The 18261-nt window shown below is 42.9% G+C and overlaps 2 protein-coding genes across 2 annotated transcripts; one reads left to right on the top strand and one right to left on the bottom strand.

Moving 5' to 3' along the window:
- The first annotated feature begins 1289 nt into the window (after nucleotides 1–1289).
- zgc:91910 (uncharacterized protein LOC445276 homolog) lies at nucleotides 1290–6002 on the top strand. Its single transcript, XM_035430904.1, has 4 exons — nucleotides 1290–1443; nucleotides 2195–2335; nucleotides 4041–4169; nucleotides 4496–6002. The coding sequence occupies exons 2-3, from the start codon at nucleotides 2201–2203 to the stop codon at nucleotides 4134–4136; spliced, it is 231 nt and encodes a 76-aa protein (XP_035286795.1). The 5' UTR covers nucleotides 1290–1443; nucleotides 2195–2200; the 3' UTR covers nucleotides 4137–4169; nucleotides 4496–6002.
- A 2986-nt stretch (nucleotides 6003–8988) lies between these two features.
- On the bottom strand, nucleotides 8989–16981 carry bmp8a (bone morphogenetic protein 8a). Its single transcript, XM_035429189.1, has 7 exons — nucleotides 15097–16981; nucleotides 12664–12853; nucleotides 11971–12119; nucleotides 11536–11730; nucleotides 11327–11406; nucleotides 10535–10645; nucleotides 8989–9906 (listed from the first exon to the last, which is right to left on the bottom strand). Exons 1-7 carry the CDS (start codon nucleotides 15584–15586, stop codon nucleotides 9757–9759), a joined length of 1365 nt encoding a protein of 454 aa, XP_035285080.1. The 5' UTR covers nucleotides 15587–16981; the 3' UTR covers nucleotides 8989–9756.
- Between the last annotated feature and the right edge of the window lie 1280 nt (nucleotides 16982–18261).

Below are 18261 nucleotides of genomic sequence, written 5' to 3'. Positions count from 1 at the left end.
CAGGCTTCTGCAGAGCTTGATGATGACCCATTCACTTGAATCAGGTGTGTTGGAGCAGGGAAACATCTAAAACATGCAGGGCAGTGGGTCCCCAGGACCAGGGTTGAGAAACACTGCCATAGACCGTATAAAAGAGCCATGCCCACTCCTCCCCACACAGAAAAGAGTGCCACGCCCAGAAATGTCCCTATCACATTTTATAATAACAAATGGTGGTGAGTGAAACTATTACACTTCCAAGTGCTGTCACAACAAATTCCATCTCCCCTACAAATTTCATTCCCCCTATTCCCTTCCGGGGTTATGTTTCCGGTTACATTCTCTTGTTGTGTAGTTTAGCATCAACTTGACCAGCTTGCCTGCATGGGTTACCAAGCGTTCTCTGCTGGTTGCTAATGACGCTATCTCAAAAGAGGCACTCACAAACTACCAAGAATGTAAGGTGAAGGTGAGAAGGTGAAGACTGAAGCACCAGAGCTGAAGCCTATCAAGCCAGTTTCCCCCTGGCACATGGCCGGTGAGTGAAATTATTGATGAATCTCACACACATGCACACACATACACAAATTCAAACACACATATACAGACTTTTTCTGAAGTGAAAACTTAACTCCATACCTTAAGCGTAGACCTCTTTGGACCAGCGTCAAAGTCCATCAAGGGGAACAGCGTGATGGAATTCTTCTTCTTTGCAGTTTTTAGCGGTTGTAAAACCAACATTGGTGAACTACCACCAACTACTGGGTTGGCTGCCCCAAAGACAGCTGTGACTACTCCCCAAATAATAATAATAATAATAATAATAATAACAATAATAATAATAATAATAAAGCTGTTATGTGATTTTAAACTACTAGCTAACAAGTTGCTATATTGAAACTACAACGGTTGTTGCGTGCAGGTGGGCTAGTATGGCGGTTGACCTCATTTTCGGAAAAATGGATGAAAATTTGAGGAGGGCAACTGTAGCTCGAAAATGCAAACAAACTTCCTGGTTTTAGGACTACAAACGGTAACACTCTATCGGCTGCGATGTCTATAGACTATATTATATACTCTTAGGTATTGAGGAGTTGAGTCTCAAATCAGTAATGCAGTTGAGTCATATCATGATCGTAACTGATTTGTATGTAGTGTTAGGGTGCCTGAGTGCCTTTGGCTTGCAGCTCATTTTGCTTGTGCTGCCTGTGTCCGTGAGCATACAATGTTTTAGTACAGTGATAGCTGTTTCATTAATAAAAAACGTAATATTGTATTATGACCCAATAATGCTTTGACTCATCGATCAATTTTGGTTTAGGTTATAAAATCACTTTAAATACGGGGTACAAATACCGTCTTTTATTTTGATAGTTTCCTTCTGTGTTGCAACCGGAAGTAGTGTTCCTTTTTGGCTTACTGTGGCTAGCGTCACATTCGAGTGGTAGAAAGAGCAACGCTGAGGTAACATAATTTACCGAAAGTGTGTTTAATTGTACAGCTTGGTACTTTTTAAATTACTTTAATATCGTGCAAAAGTTAGTCAGTCAGCCATGTGTATGAAGATGTATCTACTTAATTCGTTTTCACAGGCCTAATTTTAGCTTCTGGGTAGAGAGCTAGCAGGCTAACTAACGCCGGTGCAGTATGAGGTGGGATAAAGCCGACCATATTGTCAAGTGTTCCGCAGCGTTATGTTATCGCTAGGCCTCGTCCCGCCACACGCCGGGTTGTTAGCTAACTAAACAACGCAAACCCTTAATTGTGCAAACTGAGAAACGTGCTTTTACTGCTTTAGTAAAACCTCATCTCTAATAGCCGGCATGAATAGTTTTATTTCTTGTGCGTTCACTAGCAGCAGTCTTGAGACGAAATGGCTATCGTTAGCCAGCTAGCTAACCAGGGCTGTTGTTTCTCATTATTCTACATATTTATTTGCCGCAACCAGTTACTAGATGGCCAACTAATGTATGCCACTGCTATTCGTCGTATTTCGATTTTGTATTTGTAAATAGTGGACAGAGCAAGCTGTCAACCTCGGCGTTGCTGCTTTTTGTTAGTTAACGTTAACTATTTGAGTAACGTTAGCAAGCTACATGTTCATGTTGGGAAGAGGTTTCAGTATATTTGGCAATGATCGCTGCTGCTGAACAAACTTTGGATGTTAAGTTAGCTTATTTCAAGTTGAAGAAAACGATTATCTTTTTGATTACAGGAGGCCATGGCTCGCGGGCAGCAAAAGATTCAATCCCAACAGAAAAACGCCAAGAAAGCGGCCGAGAAGAAGAAACAGCAGGGAGCAGACCAGAAAACAGCGGCAAAAGCTGCACTGGTCTTTACCTGTCCTGTCTGTCGGGTATGTATGTATGTCTGTATGTGTTTGTGTGTGTGGTTGGTTGTTGGCAGTAATTTATGCGTGGGTAATTTCTCTTAAATGTCACCGATTTTTTAATCGCTTTTTCGTCTGCCTCCTTGGATCCACTGATCTGTATACGAACTAGAAAGGAAACGTGGTCACGTAGTTCCGATGAACCCTACGAAGTCAGTCTAATTCACATTTCCGGATATTTAAACTAGACGTAGGGATCGCTTTTTCCGGTAATTGATTTCTGCTTATCTCTTAACAATGAACTACATAGTGGCTCTTAACAAGGGGACAGTTTTCTGTTCTCAACCTCAGCACCGGATGTAATGTCGCCCCCTACTTATATAAATGATATTCGCTCAAGAAACAAGTTTCCCCATTGGGCTCCATTCATTTTTGACAGAAAAAATAAAATACTTTCACTCAATTATTGATGTTAACTCTGTGAATTATATTAGAAAGAAAAATCACTTGCTATTTTTCTGAGGTAAAATATTTATTCCTACCACACAGACAAAGATATTATTTATTTATTTATTTATTTATTTTAGCCTATGTCTGCTTTTCTCGCTGTACATGTGATTAAGCATGTGGCCAAGGACACAACTGAGCATGTCTGTTGAGTGGAAAAATTGTACTGTCTGGTTCTGATGTGCTCCCTATAGGTTTCTATTGGTGTCGCTGTCTGTACATATTTATATACTGTAAGGTTCTTAGTGGAAAATGGCAGAGTTCAAAAGCAAAAAAAGCTTAAAGTGTTTCTTGCTGCTACAAGAAGGAAAAAAACAAGAGGAAACAAGAAGCACCACCGGTAGTCTATGTATATATAAAATCTTAAAATGCTAGCTACTAATAACACAGTACTATGGCTAGGAATGGATGCCAGTGAAACTGACAGGTTCAGCTTGCTTTTAAATTAACCGTGGGCTGAAACTAATACAAAATGTAAAACCATTGTTTTACACACGCACGTATATTTATATGCCCAAGTATCATGAAAGTAAAGGAAATGTTACTTTTGACTCATTAAGTCATTACATATGATGAAACAAAAGGATTCATTCACTAGGGAATGTGCCAAAAGATCATGCCTTTTCTACTTGGAAAAGTTTTTTGCTCCTTGGAAAAGTTATGTTACTGGAGTTTCTTGTGGTTAACCAGCTCTGAGCGTACGCTTGGTTCCACGTGGTTTCAGGGCTGGGTCAGCAGCGCCTATTTTGGTGGTGAGCAACTTTATCTGTTTTGCTCAAATAATCCTCTATAGCGATAATGACAATGGAGGCATTTCACGAGCCTTGGGAATTAGGAGTTCCTCAGAGTTGAGGAATCTGGTATTGACCTATGGAAGCTTCAGTGTGTGAGATCTCTAAGGCCAAAGTCCTAGTGCCTGACCTAAGAGGGCAAGAACGTCAACTAGGGAGAAAAATGGTCATTGCTTACTTTTAGGCCTATACTTTTTATGACCGGTTTATGGCCTATTGCGTGTTTCCAGGGTTACAGGATTGGCTCACTGTAAGCAGACGTCGCTGGGGGCAGTGCTGTTGACGTCACTCTCCTTTCCTGTGGAATGTACAGAAATTTAGTTCTGTTGTCCCTACACCCCTGTGTAAATAGTGCTTGTATGTGGGTTTACTTCCTGTGTATTTTGTGCTGGCTTTGTATTTGTGTCCTCTGTGCTGACTCTTTGTGTCTTTAGACTCAGATGCCAGACCCTAAGACGTTCAAACAGCACTTTGAGAGTAAGCACCCCAAATCCCCCATGCCCCCCGAGCTGGCTGACGTGCAGGCTTGAGGACTACTTGCGGATGGACTGACGACATGCGGGGTAAGATCAGGTTCATATCACTGTTGTCTAGAAGGACATGTAAAAACACTGTGGAGCCTGCATTACTGCACTTCATGGTCATAACCCTATAAACAGCAGGGTTTTTTCCAGTAGTGATTGTTACATCGGCTTGGGAATATCAGTTAAGAACATTCTAATCACATATTTGTGATTGAAAGGGTGATGTAATTCAGATGATACACTTTTTCACATTATGGTCCATGTTGACATGGTAGATCTTGTTGCCCTTCCTGTGTTTTGTGAATTGTAGCCAAGGGGTTCATTTTGTATTTTACTATACCCTGCATAAATGTTGTGGTTCACAGACTGGGTTGTTGGGCACGTGATATGAAACCATGGACAGACGGATGGACTGACTGACCCGGCAGCCTGCTGCGTTTCACTGTAAAACCAGCGATGGAAGGGCAGAGGGTGGGGGTGGAGGTGGAGGGCAGCAGCAGCAGCAGCAGCAATAGCAACATTCGTAACTTTTTAACAGACTTTTTGCTTGTTTTGCATCTTTCCCCAGTGGTGCTGCTGTTCGATTCCACACACACACCTCATAATCTTTTGTGTGTTTACCCAGCTCAATAAGAGCACCAACATGTTCCCGTTGTTAACAGATGTGTGTGTGTGTGTGTGATAGAGAGATAGAGAGAGAGAGGATGGCAGCCGGAGGTATCCTTACACCTGCTAGGCAGGACAGAAGTGCAGTTCAGGAGCATGGCTGCTCAGGTCAGCTGGGTGTCAAGGCCCTGCTGTCAGTCTCCTTTTGAATGCAGAGTTCTTGAAATGATTGAGCCAATGGCATGACTTAAAAATCCCCCTGTATTGTGGCAGGAAGACATGGAGCCATTGTTTATTTCTCTCACTCTCTCTCCATCCCTCTCTTCAAAACCAACATTTTCATCTAGGTCAGTAATCTCCCTGTTCATTTCAGAGCTCAGCTGGAGGGTTAAATGTACTAATTCTGAAATTATGTCTGCTCCTCACTGCCCAAAGAAGACTACTGTCAAGGTGTCAATCAAGAAAAATGCAAGATCACGGTCATGTCAGTCAGTTATAATTTCTCTGCACCCTTAAGTCAGTCTGCCTGTTTAAGGTGTTTTGTTTTATTCCCCTCATGTCAATAAATGCTGTAATATAAATAGACCATAGCCCTTCATTTCCCCACATAAAAGCTGAATCAAATGCACGTTCATATTCTTCTGTCCCGCTTGGTGGTAGAATGGGGTAGAGTAGGCAGAAAGTTTCCAATGCACCTGACACCGCAGTGCCCTTCGAGGGTCCCCGTGTGCTGCAGCCTCCTAAAGACATGCTGAAATTCCCCAGATCGCTTCTCTCCTTGCGCCGCTTCCATTTTGTTTCTGCACTGAAAGACTTTCCGCTGCGTTGCGTTTACACGCGCCCGTTCTGCACATGCGGCCTGGCGGCTGGGTCCCTGCCCGCGGCTCTGGCTGATAATCCGCCCGTTCGAGGTGGGAGTGACCTAAACCGAGGCCAAGCTAAACTCCGATCTTTGCTGTTACGCAGGCTGCATTTCTTTGCACATCGAAAAGAACCACAACAGGATTGGTCTGATGAGATCCAGTCACATGGGCAAAAAAACATAACCAAAACATGGTTGTGGTCCTCTTATAATTTTTTATTTTCTTTAGTCAATGCAGCATGAAAATGCATTGCCAACCTGTCTTCTGTAACTGCCCATGAGTTTTTGGTTTTCTACTGACAGAAAATGGGGTGGGGGGGCACGCAAGGATACTTACAATCCTGTGTAATTTACCTTCTGTACATATCAACTGCATAAAAAATAAAAAAAATCCTTGAAATTTTTTCATGGCTACTAACTTGTACTAGTTAAAGAAAAATAAAGTGAGTACAAAGTTGCTTGCAGTTTCCGGTGTACTTATTTGGTTGTCTTGTGTGCAGATAAATGTACAAGGCTTCCTCTTGCAGTACTGATCTATAGGCATTGGTAATACTCTCAGATATTTAAAAAGTCTACAACAGTAACAACTATGCATACTAAGAACATGGTTTATTACATGATGCATCATGAAAATCACCATGTAGAAATTACAGCACTATAAACGTCCCCCCATTTCAGGACATGTTTAGGACAAATGGCGTCGCACATGTTTCTGATTAGTTGCGTGTTCAATTGCTTCCTTAATGCAGGTATAAGAGAGATTTCAGTGTCTAATTTTGATTATAGGCTTTTGATTGTCTGTGGGGTCTTGTTATTGGCATTTGTCAACATAGGGACCAGAGTTGTGCCAATGAAAGTCAAAAGAATGCATTATGGTTGAGAAATAAGAAAACTGACATAGGCTAACCTAATTCCACTGTTTGAGATATCATTAAGCTCAGTATTAAGCTCCACTGTTCAGCTCAGTAATCGCACATGGCCTTACTGGCCAAGGAAGACTTCTACAATTGAAGACCAAAGAATTTTAACCATAATGAATAAAAACCCTGAAACACCCATCTGACAGATCAGAAACACTCTTCAGGCAGCAGTCATCGGTGTGTCAGTGAATACTGTCTACTGAAGACTTCACAAACAGAACTACAAGATGCAAATTAGTAGTTAGCCACAAAAACAGGATGGCCGGGTTGCAGGTTGCCAAGAAACACTGAAAAGAGCCTCCAGAGTTCTGGACCAAGGTCTTGCTGACAGATGAGACCAACATTCATTTGTATCAGAGTGAGTGCAAGAGCAAAGTGTGGAAGCCAAAATGAATTGCCCAAGATCAAAAGCACCCCCCTATCATCCATGAAACATGGTGGGAGTGTTATGGTTTGGGTATGTATGGAAGCCAGAGGTACTGACTCACTTGTCTTCAATGATGATATAACTGCTGATAGCAGCAGCAGCAGAATGAATGCTGAATTGTATGGAAGCATCTTTTCCACTCAAGTTCAAGCAAATGCCTCCAAACTCATTGGATGGCACTTCATTCTACAGCAAGACAATAATACAACTGTACTGCTAAAGCAACTAAAGAGCTTTTCAAAGCAAAAAACAAAAAAATTCTTGACTGGCCAAGTCAGATCTGAATCCATTACATTTATATGTGCCAAACATGCCTTGAAATGGGGGGATGGGATGGCTATGTATAAAAAGTGCCGTAATTTCTACATGGTGAAATCAAAGTATATAAAATACCCTTAAATAAGAGCTGAGAATGTGCACTTCACATACAAATAGTTTGATTATGAATCTAAAATTGTGGAGTACAGAGCCAAATCAATAAATGTTTCGTCCGAAACATTATGGAGCTCACTTGTATATATACATATACACACAGTACAGGCCAAAAGTATTAGGCCGCCACCTGTACTTTTAAAAAAAAAATAGAAGAATTCAATTAATATATACACTTTTCTGAATAACAAACCAAAGTACAAACTTTGTTTTTCAATTTTTTTCCCACAATAGCAGAAAAATATTTTTTATTAAAATGTTTCTAAATTATATAAATAAAATGACCTTAGATACGAATTTCCTCAAAATAGCCTCTTTTGACTTCATCCATTTATATCCATTCATTATTTATACCTGCTTATTCCTGGACACAGTTGCAGGAGGTTCTGGAGCCTATTCCAGCATGCATTGGGTGAGAGGCAGGAGTACACCCTGGACAGGTCATCAATCTATTGCTGGGCACACACACAATTCATTCGCCATTCACTCACACTTATGGGCAATTTAGAGTCACCAATTAGTCTACCTGCATGTCTTTGGACTGTGGGAGGAAAGCAGTGTACCTTGAGGAAACCCGCATGGACACCGGGAGAACATGCAAACTCCACTAAGAAAGGCCCAGGCCAAGATTGGAACACATGACCTTCTTGCTGTGAGGCGACAGTGCTACCAACTGGACCACCACACAGCCCTTCTTTGGATTCAATTGCAATAAATTAATTATTGGAATTTTTATCCAATAATTTTGCAAAGTGGGAGGTGGATGAAGCTGGAAGGGTAATTCATTTGAATGAATTATTATCTACCGTAAGTTTTTTGAAAATCTCCAGTAGCCTAATACCTTTAGCCTGTAGTGAAAGTAAAATAGATGCTAAAGCTGCAATAAATATGGCAAAGCAGGAGTTAGGCTCCGATGTGCGGAGCCAAGTGTACATTGTGACAAGAAGTTTATTCCCAGTGAGGAATTGCAAAGAAGCTTAAGATATTTTAACATGTAAAATATCCTGTGTTGTCTAGCAAGAAAAACTGTCTTACAGCTGCACCACAACTATAGGATGAACAAAATCCAACTAGAGAGAAACTAGTTCCTCGACTACAGTCAAACGGCAACTACGATCTGCTGGTCTAGAAGCCCTGGCTATGTGCTGTTAACAAGCAGAAAGGACTCCAGTGGGCCAAGCACCATCAACACAGGACCAAAAAGATTGAGAAAAGGCAAAAGAACATCCTTTTACACCAGCAGATCATAGTTGCCATTACACTGTAGTCAGGGGAACTGGTTTCTCTCTAGCTGCATTGAGTTCTTCCTGTAGTTGTGGCGCAATGGTGCAATGGTCTCCTTTGCTTGACACAGCAAGATATTTGTCTACTACCTCTTGATCTTCCTGGTCTTCTCCGATTAACATTACTGCCCATCGGCTGGACCCTTCTGAGTGTGTACTGAACAATGCACCTAGAAATCTTGCTTCTTTGCAATTTCTCATGGGAAATAACCTTGCCACAATATTATGTTAATTTGGCCCCACACATCTAAGCCTATCTTGCCTTGCAATATTTTTTGCAGCTTTTCTGCCTATTTTACGTACACTGCAGGCTAATGGTGTTAGGCTACCTGTGGTTTAAAAAAACATGAGGTAGGTAAGATTTCAGTCACTTTAACTACCCCTCCACCTCCCTCTCACCCCATTTGCAAAATGATTAGATATACTTTCAATAATTTGTTTAATTGCAATTAAAGCCAAATGAGGCTTTTTGAGGAAAGTCATGTCTAAGATTAAAACTCATATGTTTGTGTTATTGTAGATAGAAATGGAAAAGATGCCTACATTTTGGTTTGTTATTCAATAAATGTGTGTATATTAAATGAATTATTTTCTTCCTCTGGTTAAAAAAAACCCACAGTTGGCCTGTACTTGATATTGGCCCAAACTGGGAGTGAGCAGCCCTGTTATTGGAGAGGTGCTAACCTGTATATTTTCCAGGTCCACGTTCCTGTTAGCCAAGTAAGCATTTAAACATGAGGTTTGAAAGAACTGCAGGGCTGCACTGTCTATCAATTTTCTATTTACTAACTGATTGCGGTTACCATTTTGAATAAAATGCAATAAAGGAATAAAATGTGAGCATCATTTTCTAGCCTCCATTTTTGATAAAGTAAGTTCCTCCTTTTTTCAGTTTAATTGATTTTTCAATAGATTTTTTGACATGCCAGCACACTTGAGTCCTTTTGCTGTACACATGGAGTGTCTGAATGGCAAGGCCAGACTGAAGCCATCATATTATATGTTGTAGCTGTCCTTGACCCTGAAATCCATGGTCTAAGCAGAGACATTTCTGTGTAGAATACTTCAAAGCTCTGCGAATGCAGGGTTACATGTGCTACAGGCAGCCACAGGTTTTCACCACCATGTTACGCTGCCTCTTAAGGATGACGTTGTTGTTGTCATCGTAGAAGAGCACGGAGATGGGGCTAAGCTTGGTTGGGGCACAGCAGGCCTTGGGAACCTCATCTGGCTTCATCAGGTGAACCTGGGGGTGAGTGGAACAGTGATGCTGATTGGAAGTGAAGTCCACATTTATTTTTAGCCCATTTCCAATCAAATCCTCTTTGAAAAACATATAATTTGCAAGTGTTCAAGCCTATTGAACTGGCCCCCAAATATATATTTTAAGAATGGAGATGGTGCTTGTTTTGGCAGTTGCAAGCCAAATGCATCACAGTACTTTATGCTCACTGTGACTGAAGACATTAATGTATGAAATTAAAAGTCTGTGTGTAACATTAGGGGATTTTATGAAGACTGTTTCCCATAGGATGCCCTCATCATGTTCCTGGGACATAATACCTACCAGACTCCTCCAGGATGTTTTAGAGGCAGGCGGTCCGGTCTTCACATTTAAAATAACTCACTTATGATGGGTTTTATTCCTTCATACTTTAAATTCAAACATTATTATTATTATTATTATTATTATTATTATTATTAATAATAACAATAATCATAATAATAATAATAGTAATAAATACATTGCCTTTTTTTTACATTAGTGAAAGCAATTGGATCTTCTTGGAGTTTAATTTTGTGGTCATTTTCTGAATTGTACTAAAAGCATAAATATAATTATTAACATAGGGGGGAGCATGCTGGGTACTGACCACCAGCTGGATCATGGCGTGGTTGGTGGCGTTCATGCAGGATCCCAGGGGGTACAGACATTCCCCATCGCAGTAGAAAGCCGAGTAGCCCTCCGGCGCCAGAACCCAGTCCTGGTGGAAAAAGGACTGTCACTTCAAAATCAGCGCAAAATCAACCATCCTTCACGCAGTGTTGTTAAAAACTACCACCAGTACGTTACAGAAGATATGGACGATCGTAATTTCTTTCTAGCTGATTTTGGACTGCTGTGGGAATATTTAATCAAGCTGGTTCAGTCAGTTCGGTTTGTAGATTCAGAATGACAGTGACTCAGAGCATGGTCATGTGTGTGGTAATTTACTTATGTGCACCAACATTAACTATTTGCACATGCGGCAGTTACTCCTCCTGGCTAGTCCACATTAACGGTCAGCAATCAGTAAAACTCTTACAGCGCACAGTTCTTCTGAAATAAGAAAACATATTTTCAGAAATGATGAAAAATAGCGAATTGAAAGCATTCATATGCCTCTCATTTCATGATTTTAAAGCACTTTACATAGAAGGAGGGATTGGGGATAATATTGGGATAATCTTCACCAATGTGCAGCACCCAGTCTTCTGTGAACTCATTTGTATTGTCTAATACTCCAACCATTATAGATAAATTTGGTCAGAAGTGTGCTGTTCAGCCAGTGCAATGTTTTCTGTCAGTTCATAGCATTGATGGGATGGCTACGATTGGATATTATGTCCATGGCAAGGGCACGCATATTAGTCATTCATTTCCGTCCATTAATCACGCAACTCACCTTCCAGCCCAGGTCTCCAAAGCTGACGTAGAGCTCATGCTTCTTACAAGCCTGGCGCCCACTGTTGGCATGGTTATTGTCTGAGAAAGAGGAAATTGATTTTACCTGCATTTTTTTTTACCTGTTTCCTGTCCTTCCACCCAACCCTTTCACCAATTTGTCTCCTCATGCCCTAACTGCTCCGTCCCACGCACCCCCCTCACCCATACCGAATATCCCGGGTAGCCTGTTGGGGTGGGGCAGGTCGTACTTGGGCTTCTTCTTGCGCTGGTTGTTGTGTCTGAGTGCGCGAGGCGCCCGATAGGGACCCTGACTGGCCCGGAAAAACGTCACCATGAAGGGCTGCTTGGAGCGAGGCCCTCGCCGGCCGACCAGCCCCACCCAGCCCGCCGACAGCGAGCGGTCTGAGGGACAGAAAGACATTTTGCCGTTACATCCTCGGTGACTCACTCCTAGCCTACACCCTCAAAGCATTCCCTGGCAATATGCTTCAGGTAAGCTGTAAAATGTGTCCTGTACATGTCCATTCTCTTTCCTCCTTGTATTCTGTAACTCTGTCTTCCTCCTGTGATCCGCCTCAGTGATCAGACATGGCACCGCCACCCCTCCAATAACCCGCGCCCGCAGTGCCCTGTGCAGCTCACCCTCTTCTGTCTCCACATAGAGCCTGATGCCCAGGTTGCTGCGAGGGTGCAGTAGCCAGCGGTTGCTGGCTGAGGTCACATCGAATGCCAGCCAGCCCTCCTGCCCTGCCGGCACCGACTGCATGTCTAACAGCACCAGCTCAGGCTCCCTGGGGAATCAGCAAACCAGAGAGACAGAGAGACAGAGAGAGAGAGAGAGAGAGAGCGAGGGAGAGAGAGGGAGGGAGAGAGAGAGAGAGAGGGAGAGAGAGGGAGGGAGAGAGAAGGAGAGAGAGAGAGAGAGAGAGAGAGAGGGAGGGAGAGAGAGAGCGAGAGAGAGAGAGGGAGATCTTTGAATCCTCTTTATTTTAGCACTTAAAAGGACACAATTTCTAACTACTCAACAATTCACAAATATACTAAAAGCAAAAGCCAATAGAAACACAACATATATCACAAAAAACATATATCAGCTAAAACCCACACAAATGAAAATAAACACCATCCCAATATAATTATGTATAAAAGCAGAGAGAGAGAGAGAAAGGTGAAAGGTGAGCAAAGATTGAAAAACATGAAGAAATGCTGATTACTGATAGAAATGGACAGGGTGAGAGGTGGAAAGTGATCTTCAAGGAGACATTGAGGTGAAAAGCAGGAAGAGAGAGCTGTAGGAAGAGAGAGGCAGAGAGAAGATGGACGGCAGGGCCGGACCTGTGGCGGTTCTCTTTCAGAATCTCGTAGACGGAGATGTGCAGGGTGCGGTTCCGCTGGCCGATGCTCAGGGTTTTGTAGATGCGGAACTCGGCAGCCGTGACCGCCTCACCCTGGGGCAGGGGCGTCAGGTCGAAGCGGAACTCCTTCCAGTACGGCCGCTGCTGCAGGAGGTCCCGTTCCTGTTCCACTGTTTGGTGGGGGAAGGAAGGGGGAGGTGTTCAGCAGAAAATGTCACATGGCAAAGGGAAAGAAAGATTGAATTAAGGAGACAAGAAACAAAAAAGGAAGAGAGAGAGGGAATTGATTGGAGTTGGGGGGGGGGGGTAGAGAGGATGGCATAAATCAGCAGACAGACAGAGGGTAAGAGTGTGTCCTTGTGGAGCCAAGCAAATCGGGGTAACACCCACAGTCGAGCCTACAGGGTAATTAGAGGCCCTGTGGGGCCAGGACTGCAGTAGCAACTGAACACAGAACCACTAATTACAGCCCCTGGGTATTTTTAGAAAGGTAGCAAGCAGTATTTTCATTTCGCTCTCCCTCTGCCTTTTTTGACTTTTCAATGGGGCCAGTAATTCTGCACGGCTGGTCAATTATGGATGTGTGTGTGTGTGTGTGTGTGTTGCCTGTGTGAAGCTGAATGTTGTGCAATTGTACATGCATGAATGTTCACACTTGCTTGCATGTGCATGTGTATTTGCCTGCTTGAGTGCATCTCAGAGTCAAATTGTTTGGCTTAAAGTCGGCTGTTATTTTGCCCATTTCACCAGCCATTGCCATGAAGCAAGAATTCATTTCTTTCTCCATTCAGAAAAGGATAAATACATAAACAAAAATACTTTTTCACGTATAATTGTGTAATCAAATCTTTCTTTTATAAAGCAACCATTGCTTCTGCTCCTGTCATTTCATTTCAAACTATTTTCAAATTCACTATAAAAATAGTCACATGATTTCAAAAATAATATTGGTCAGAAATAATTATCTTCAACACAGAATACACTGCATAGAAATATCCTCTTGCCATAGCTGTTGTTACAGTAGAAAACAAATCATTACATTTCAGTGCATGTAATGTCTGTAATGTCATTGAAATGTCAATTTAATGTCAAGTCATAGAAACCTTCAGGGAAAAGAACTTGCTTAAAAGGGCAAAAACAAAGAAATCAGCATAATTAATTAACTGGGGTATTAATTACTTCAACCTTTTGCATTTAAGATATTAAACATTGCTCTGTTGCAAATTGTTTATCTGTATATTAAATAGCCATGAGCTGCTGTAAACTATTACCAAGCCAAGAATAAATCTAAATTTATTTTATGTGCATTAAGTTCAATGCACTCATATATCATAATCAGAAAGATGACATTCAGACAGCAAATTTAGCCCAGTATATTAATGATTTCTGTTTGTGTGTTCAAAACACACACATAAACACAGCCATGATGATCAAACATACAATCGTCATTATATATGCTACTTCTAATATATGAAACAGCAGGTCGTCTGGCTTCGTCACCTGCCAAAATTCTGTTAAAGTAACATTCAAATTCAAAGTGGTGGTCTGGTGGTTTCCACCATCAGATCCCTGTCCACTTTCCCACGCTACAGGTCTTCGCAGTTCCAGGAGGGAGAGGGGAAGGAAGCGATTGAGGAGATGTTTAAATTCCATGGCAGATAAGTATCACGTCTGTCTGGGTTGGAACAGGAAGTGTCTTTCGTGAGGAAGACAAAATGTGAGGTTACCTAAAGCCCCTTGCCCACCCACTGCAATGCTGAACAGCAGCCTGCAGCTCTTAATGATTAGCTTATGGCTGTGGGACTATTGGGTCCTTATAAGAAGCTAATGCTGATGTCACCAGTGACAACACTATGTAACGTGATTCATGCCACCCTCATGTGACACTGATGTACCAGCATTTCAAATAACATCTCAGGTCAGTGATCTTCATTCCTGGTCTAGACGGGCCATAGGGGTCTGCTGGTTTTTGTAGTTGCTCAGGGGATAACGGATCAATTAAAGAAGCTGATTGCACAGGTAACTCACCTCAATTGGTTGCTGATATTAACGCCAAAACAAAAACTAGCAGACCCTGCGGCCTGCCAGGACCAGGAATGTAGATCACTCTTAGACTGAAATTAGGATTTACAGAAGATGAGCATGTGGAAGCGTTCACTTGGATAAGCAAATACAACTTCAAAGCAAGTTTACTTATGTAAACCTATTTGGTTAGGTTTGTGGTAGGTGCAACACTGCCACCACCACCTTCATCATCATCCTTCTTCGTTAATATCATTTAAATAGTTTTTTGTCCTTAGCTGTTTCTTTGGTGCTCAGTTTCAGTTGACATAAGCTTATAGAACTAAACTACTTCAGCTTCGTTGCAGCCTCCACACCTGTTCTCTTTTCCCCAGTTACAGCTGTCACTCACCCACATTGACGAAGCTCATGACGGTGTCAGCCTCACTGACCACGGTCCCGAGGGGCGGGGTGTGGGTGCTCAGGGTGGGCAGTGCCACGTGGCTCAGCTTGTCCAGTTTTAGGCCCAAGCCAGGGGCTTCCTCCCCTTCCCCTGACACGGCGTGGTACAGGTCCAACATGAAGAGCGGGGCGGAGGAGGGGGGCCGCAGAGGGGGGTGTGGGCGGGGCCGGCCGGGGAGCCCCAGGATGGACAGGATCTCCCGCTGCATCTCCTTCCTCTCACGCACGCTCAGCCGGCGCTGCAGGAAGCTGGAGTGGAGCCCACCCTCCGCGAGACCCCCCAGGCAGAGCAGCGCGCAGAGGGGGAGGGAGAGCAACAGGGGGAAGAGCCTCCGCCGCCCCGCGCTGTTGCCACCACCGACCCCCCTCCCCCTGCCACATTGGACAGTCCTGCCAGAGCGCAAGGTCGTTTGAGTGTCAGCAGAAGTGTCCTTCACCATTATTAACAATGATGTTTTCCGTCTCTTTTATTGTTATAATCCCTTTTTTAATTTAAAAAAATGTCACTTCCTTGATTTTCTTTTTCCTATTTTTTGTTTCCTTCTCAACCCACACTGTATTCAGTGGAGACTCCGTCAGCTAGTATGGATCCACAGTAGCGTCCAGCACGTGCGTGCTCCTCTGTGACTCAAAAACAATTTGGAATAATCAGAGAGTGAGACATGTGTGTTTACTCTGATTTAGCTCTCCTCCCTCCATTCCTCTGCTCACAGTATTACTTTATCAACAGCCACTCCTGCTTCAGCCTCATAAAAAGCCAGCTCACAGAGGGAGAGAGAGAGCCGTAGAAAGAAGGTAGAAGAAACTTGAGTTTCAGTCAGTTTAAACAGAAAACAAGTGGCTATTTTATGCCCATCAGCTATCTTTGAGAATATTTTTGGCAGAGAAAAAAAAGGTCTGTTTGCAGGGTGGAGGAGGCGTTTGGAGAGAGAAACACACAAAACTAAGTTCTAGTGCATGAAGGAAAAATCTGGACCAGATTCATAACCAGAAACCAGTTCAGCCTTTATCCAGAAAGTGCAAAAACAAACATCACACCTGTTGCCCTTTGAGATCTGCCAAAAATCAACAACCGGTCAGGCCAGCCAGAACCGGGATCAAATCCAAATTTAGTACACAAAAACAAAGAAAAAAAAAAGACCTGTATCCAATCTTCCTGTGTTTCCCCCCTTGCAGCAAGTAGATTACGCTCACTCGTTCTAGCTTCTTTAAGTCTTTTCACATCTTGTTTATACAGGAAGGACGTTTCGTTTCTTAATAATCCTCCATTGCAATTTCAACCGCCCTTCCCAGTAGCTTTTAAAGAAATTTTTTTTTTACCACATTACAGAAAACAATTCTGATCTCACAAACCGAAGAGTGGATGCACAGACACGCTAACGCGCTGCTGCTGCTGCGCTGTGATTTTGAAACTCTGCGCCGCCGTCTGTTCCGAGAAGGTTAGCCTCAGGATTGGGCGTGTCAAACCTAAAGCCCTCTCTCTCCTCCCTCTCTTTCACCATCTTTCCATCTTCTCAACTCAATTGCCTCTTCCACAGCCTCACTTATCTTTCCATCTATAGCTCACCACATCCTTAGCCCAAATCTTCTCTCATTTGATGGACCCAGCTAGCCAGCCCAGTTTTGACGTGCTTGTGTTTGACCTTGCCACTGTTATGTTGATATTGTGGTGACATCGATAGTTTCTGTAAGAAGAGTTAATCACTGTTCCGGTTCAAACAGAGGGACACTTTCTGGTAAATATTTGCTCTGTGACAACAAATGACATCTCCCTGACATCCATTTTTTTGTTATGGAGGTGAGCTGTGTGTGTGTGCAGCATGTGTGTGTGTACAGCTGTGTGTGTTTAGCATGAGTGTGTGTGTACAGCTGTGTGTGTGTAGCATGGGTGTGTGTGTACAGCTGTGTGTGTGTAGCATGGGTGTGTGCAGCATGTCTGTGTGTACAGCTGTGTGTGCGTAGCATGGGTGTGTGTGTACAGCTGTGTGTGTGTGTGTGTGTGTGTGTGTGTAGCATGGGTGTGTGCAGCATGTGTGCACGCACAGTGGGTGACAAACCCACAAGCTTATGCGGTTCATTCTCCGAAGATCTGGAGTTAAATACCAGTAATTCAACTGGCACCAAGCCAAAATCTGGAATGACCAGTTTCTGCTGTGACTCTGCATCACCTCATCTGCATACCCAAATAAAGGCAGATGCGCCAGGAGGTCTGTGTGTCTGGACTGAGCAGACGAAGAATCTGCCAGAGGGAACACTTCTGCTTTGTGGTTCGGCCTGATTCTAAGAGTTGTCAAAGACTGAGGAGTTGGATTGATGTTATGTTGTTTAACTTGATTATTCAGAAACTGCCAGGAAACCTTTATTATTATTTTTGTCCTTTGACCAAGTTTACCAGATTTCAATTTCATTCAATGCACCCTGCTGTTTAGACTACCATTTTACACTATTTTTACAGATTATAGCACGCCTATCATACATGTGTTTGTAATAAATGTGGGAGTTTTGAGTGCATTGTGGTAAATGAACAGGGTGATGGTAACCTTGATCTGCCAGCTGGTGTTTGTGTGTAGAACTTCAGTGCATGCTGGGAGATGCGGTCACTCTGGAAAGCACACACAGCCTCCAAACATCAACCCCACTGACCAAACCAGCTGAATGGCGTGAGCCAAAAAAAAAAAAAAGTCAAGAGCTATTTCTTTTCTGGTCTGTGTTTGACCACGTGTTGAGTCCGGAGACTAAAACCATGTTGGGACTTCAGCATGGCAGTGGTAGGAGTACAGCTGTCTGGTGAAATGTTGATCCAGGATGATGGAAAAAGATGTGTGCCTAAATATCTGTGCACACACACACACAGCTGCAGAATTTAGACTGGAAGCCACCGCCCTTCCCAAACCCCATCCGCTCTCTTGCAACCACCTCACTAGACACATGGGTATTCCAAGTCCCCCATAGACACACACGCACACACACATACACACACACCTGTATTCACTGTCCACACAAACACTAAATTATCCACATATTTTCTACCCATTCACACACATTCTGTCTCCAGACACACATTCCCACTTACCCTCTCAAAGCATATTAATACCTGCATTTAACACACACACAC

The sequence above is a fragment of the Anguilla anguilla genome, chromosome 8 (genome assembly GCF_013347855.1).
Source record: "Anguilla anguilla isolate fAngAng1 chromosome 8, fAngAng1.pri, whole genome shotgun sequence".
Taxonomy (NCBI): Eukaryota; Metazoa; Chordata; class Actinopteri; order Anguilliformes; family Anguillidae; genus Anguilla; species Anguilla anguilla.
The sequence above is the reverse complement of the archived record's forward strand: the minus strand, read 5'-3'. Positions and strand labels throughout refer to the sequence as shown.

Coding starts and splice junctions, on each gene's coding strand:
- zgc:91910 (XM_035430904.1), top strand. CDS start 2,201: ATGGCTCGCGGGCAGCAAAAGATTCAATCCCAACAGAAAAACGCCAAG. Junction 2,336..4,040: donor TTACCTGTCCTGTCTGTCGG/GTATGTATGTAT, acceptor TTGTGTCTTTAG/ACTCAGATGCCAGACCCTAA.
- bmp8a (XM_035429189.1), bottom strand. CDS start 15,586: ATGGTGAAGGACACTTCTGCTGACACTCAAACGACCTTGCGCTCTGGC. Junction 12,120..12,663: donor CTGAAAGAGAACCGCCACAG/GTCCGGCCCTGC, acceptor CTGATTCCCCAG/GGAGCCTGAGCTGGTGCTGT. Junction 10,646..11,326: donor TTGGAGACCTGGGCTGGAAG/GTGAGTTGCGTG, acceptor TTTTTCCACCAG/GACTGGGTTCTGGCGCCGGA.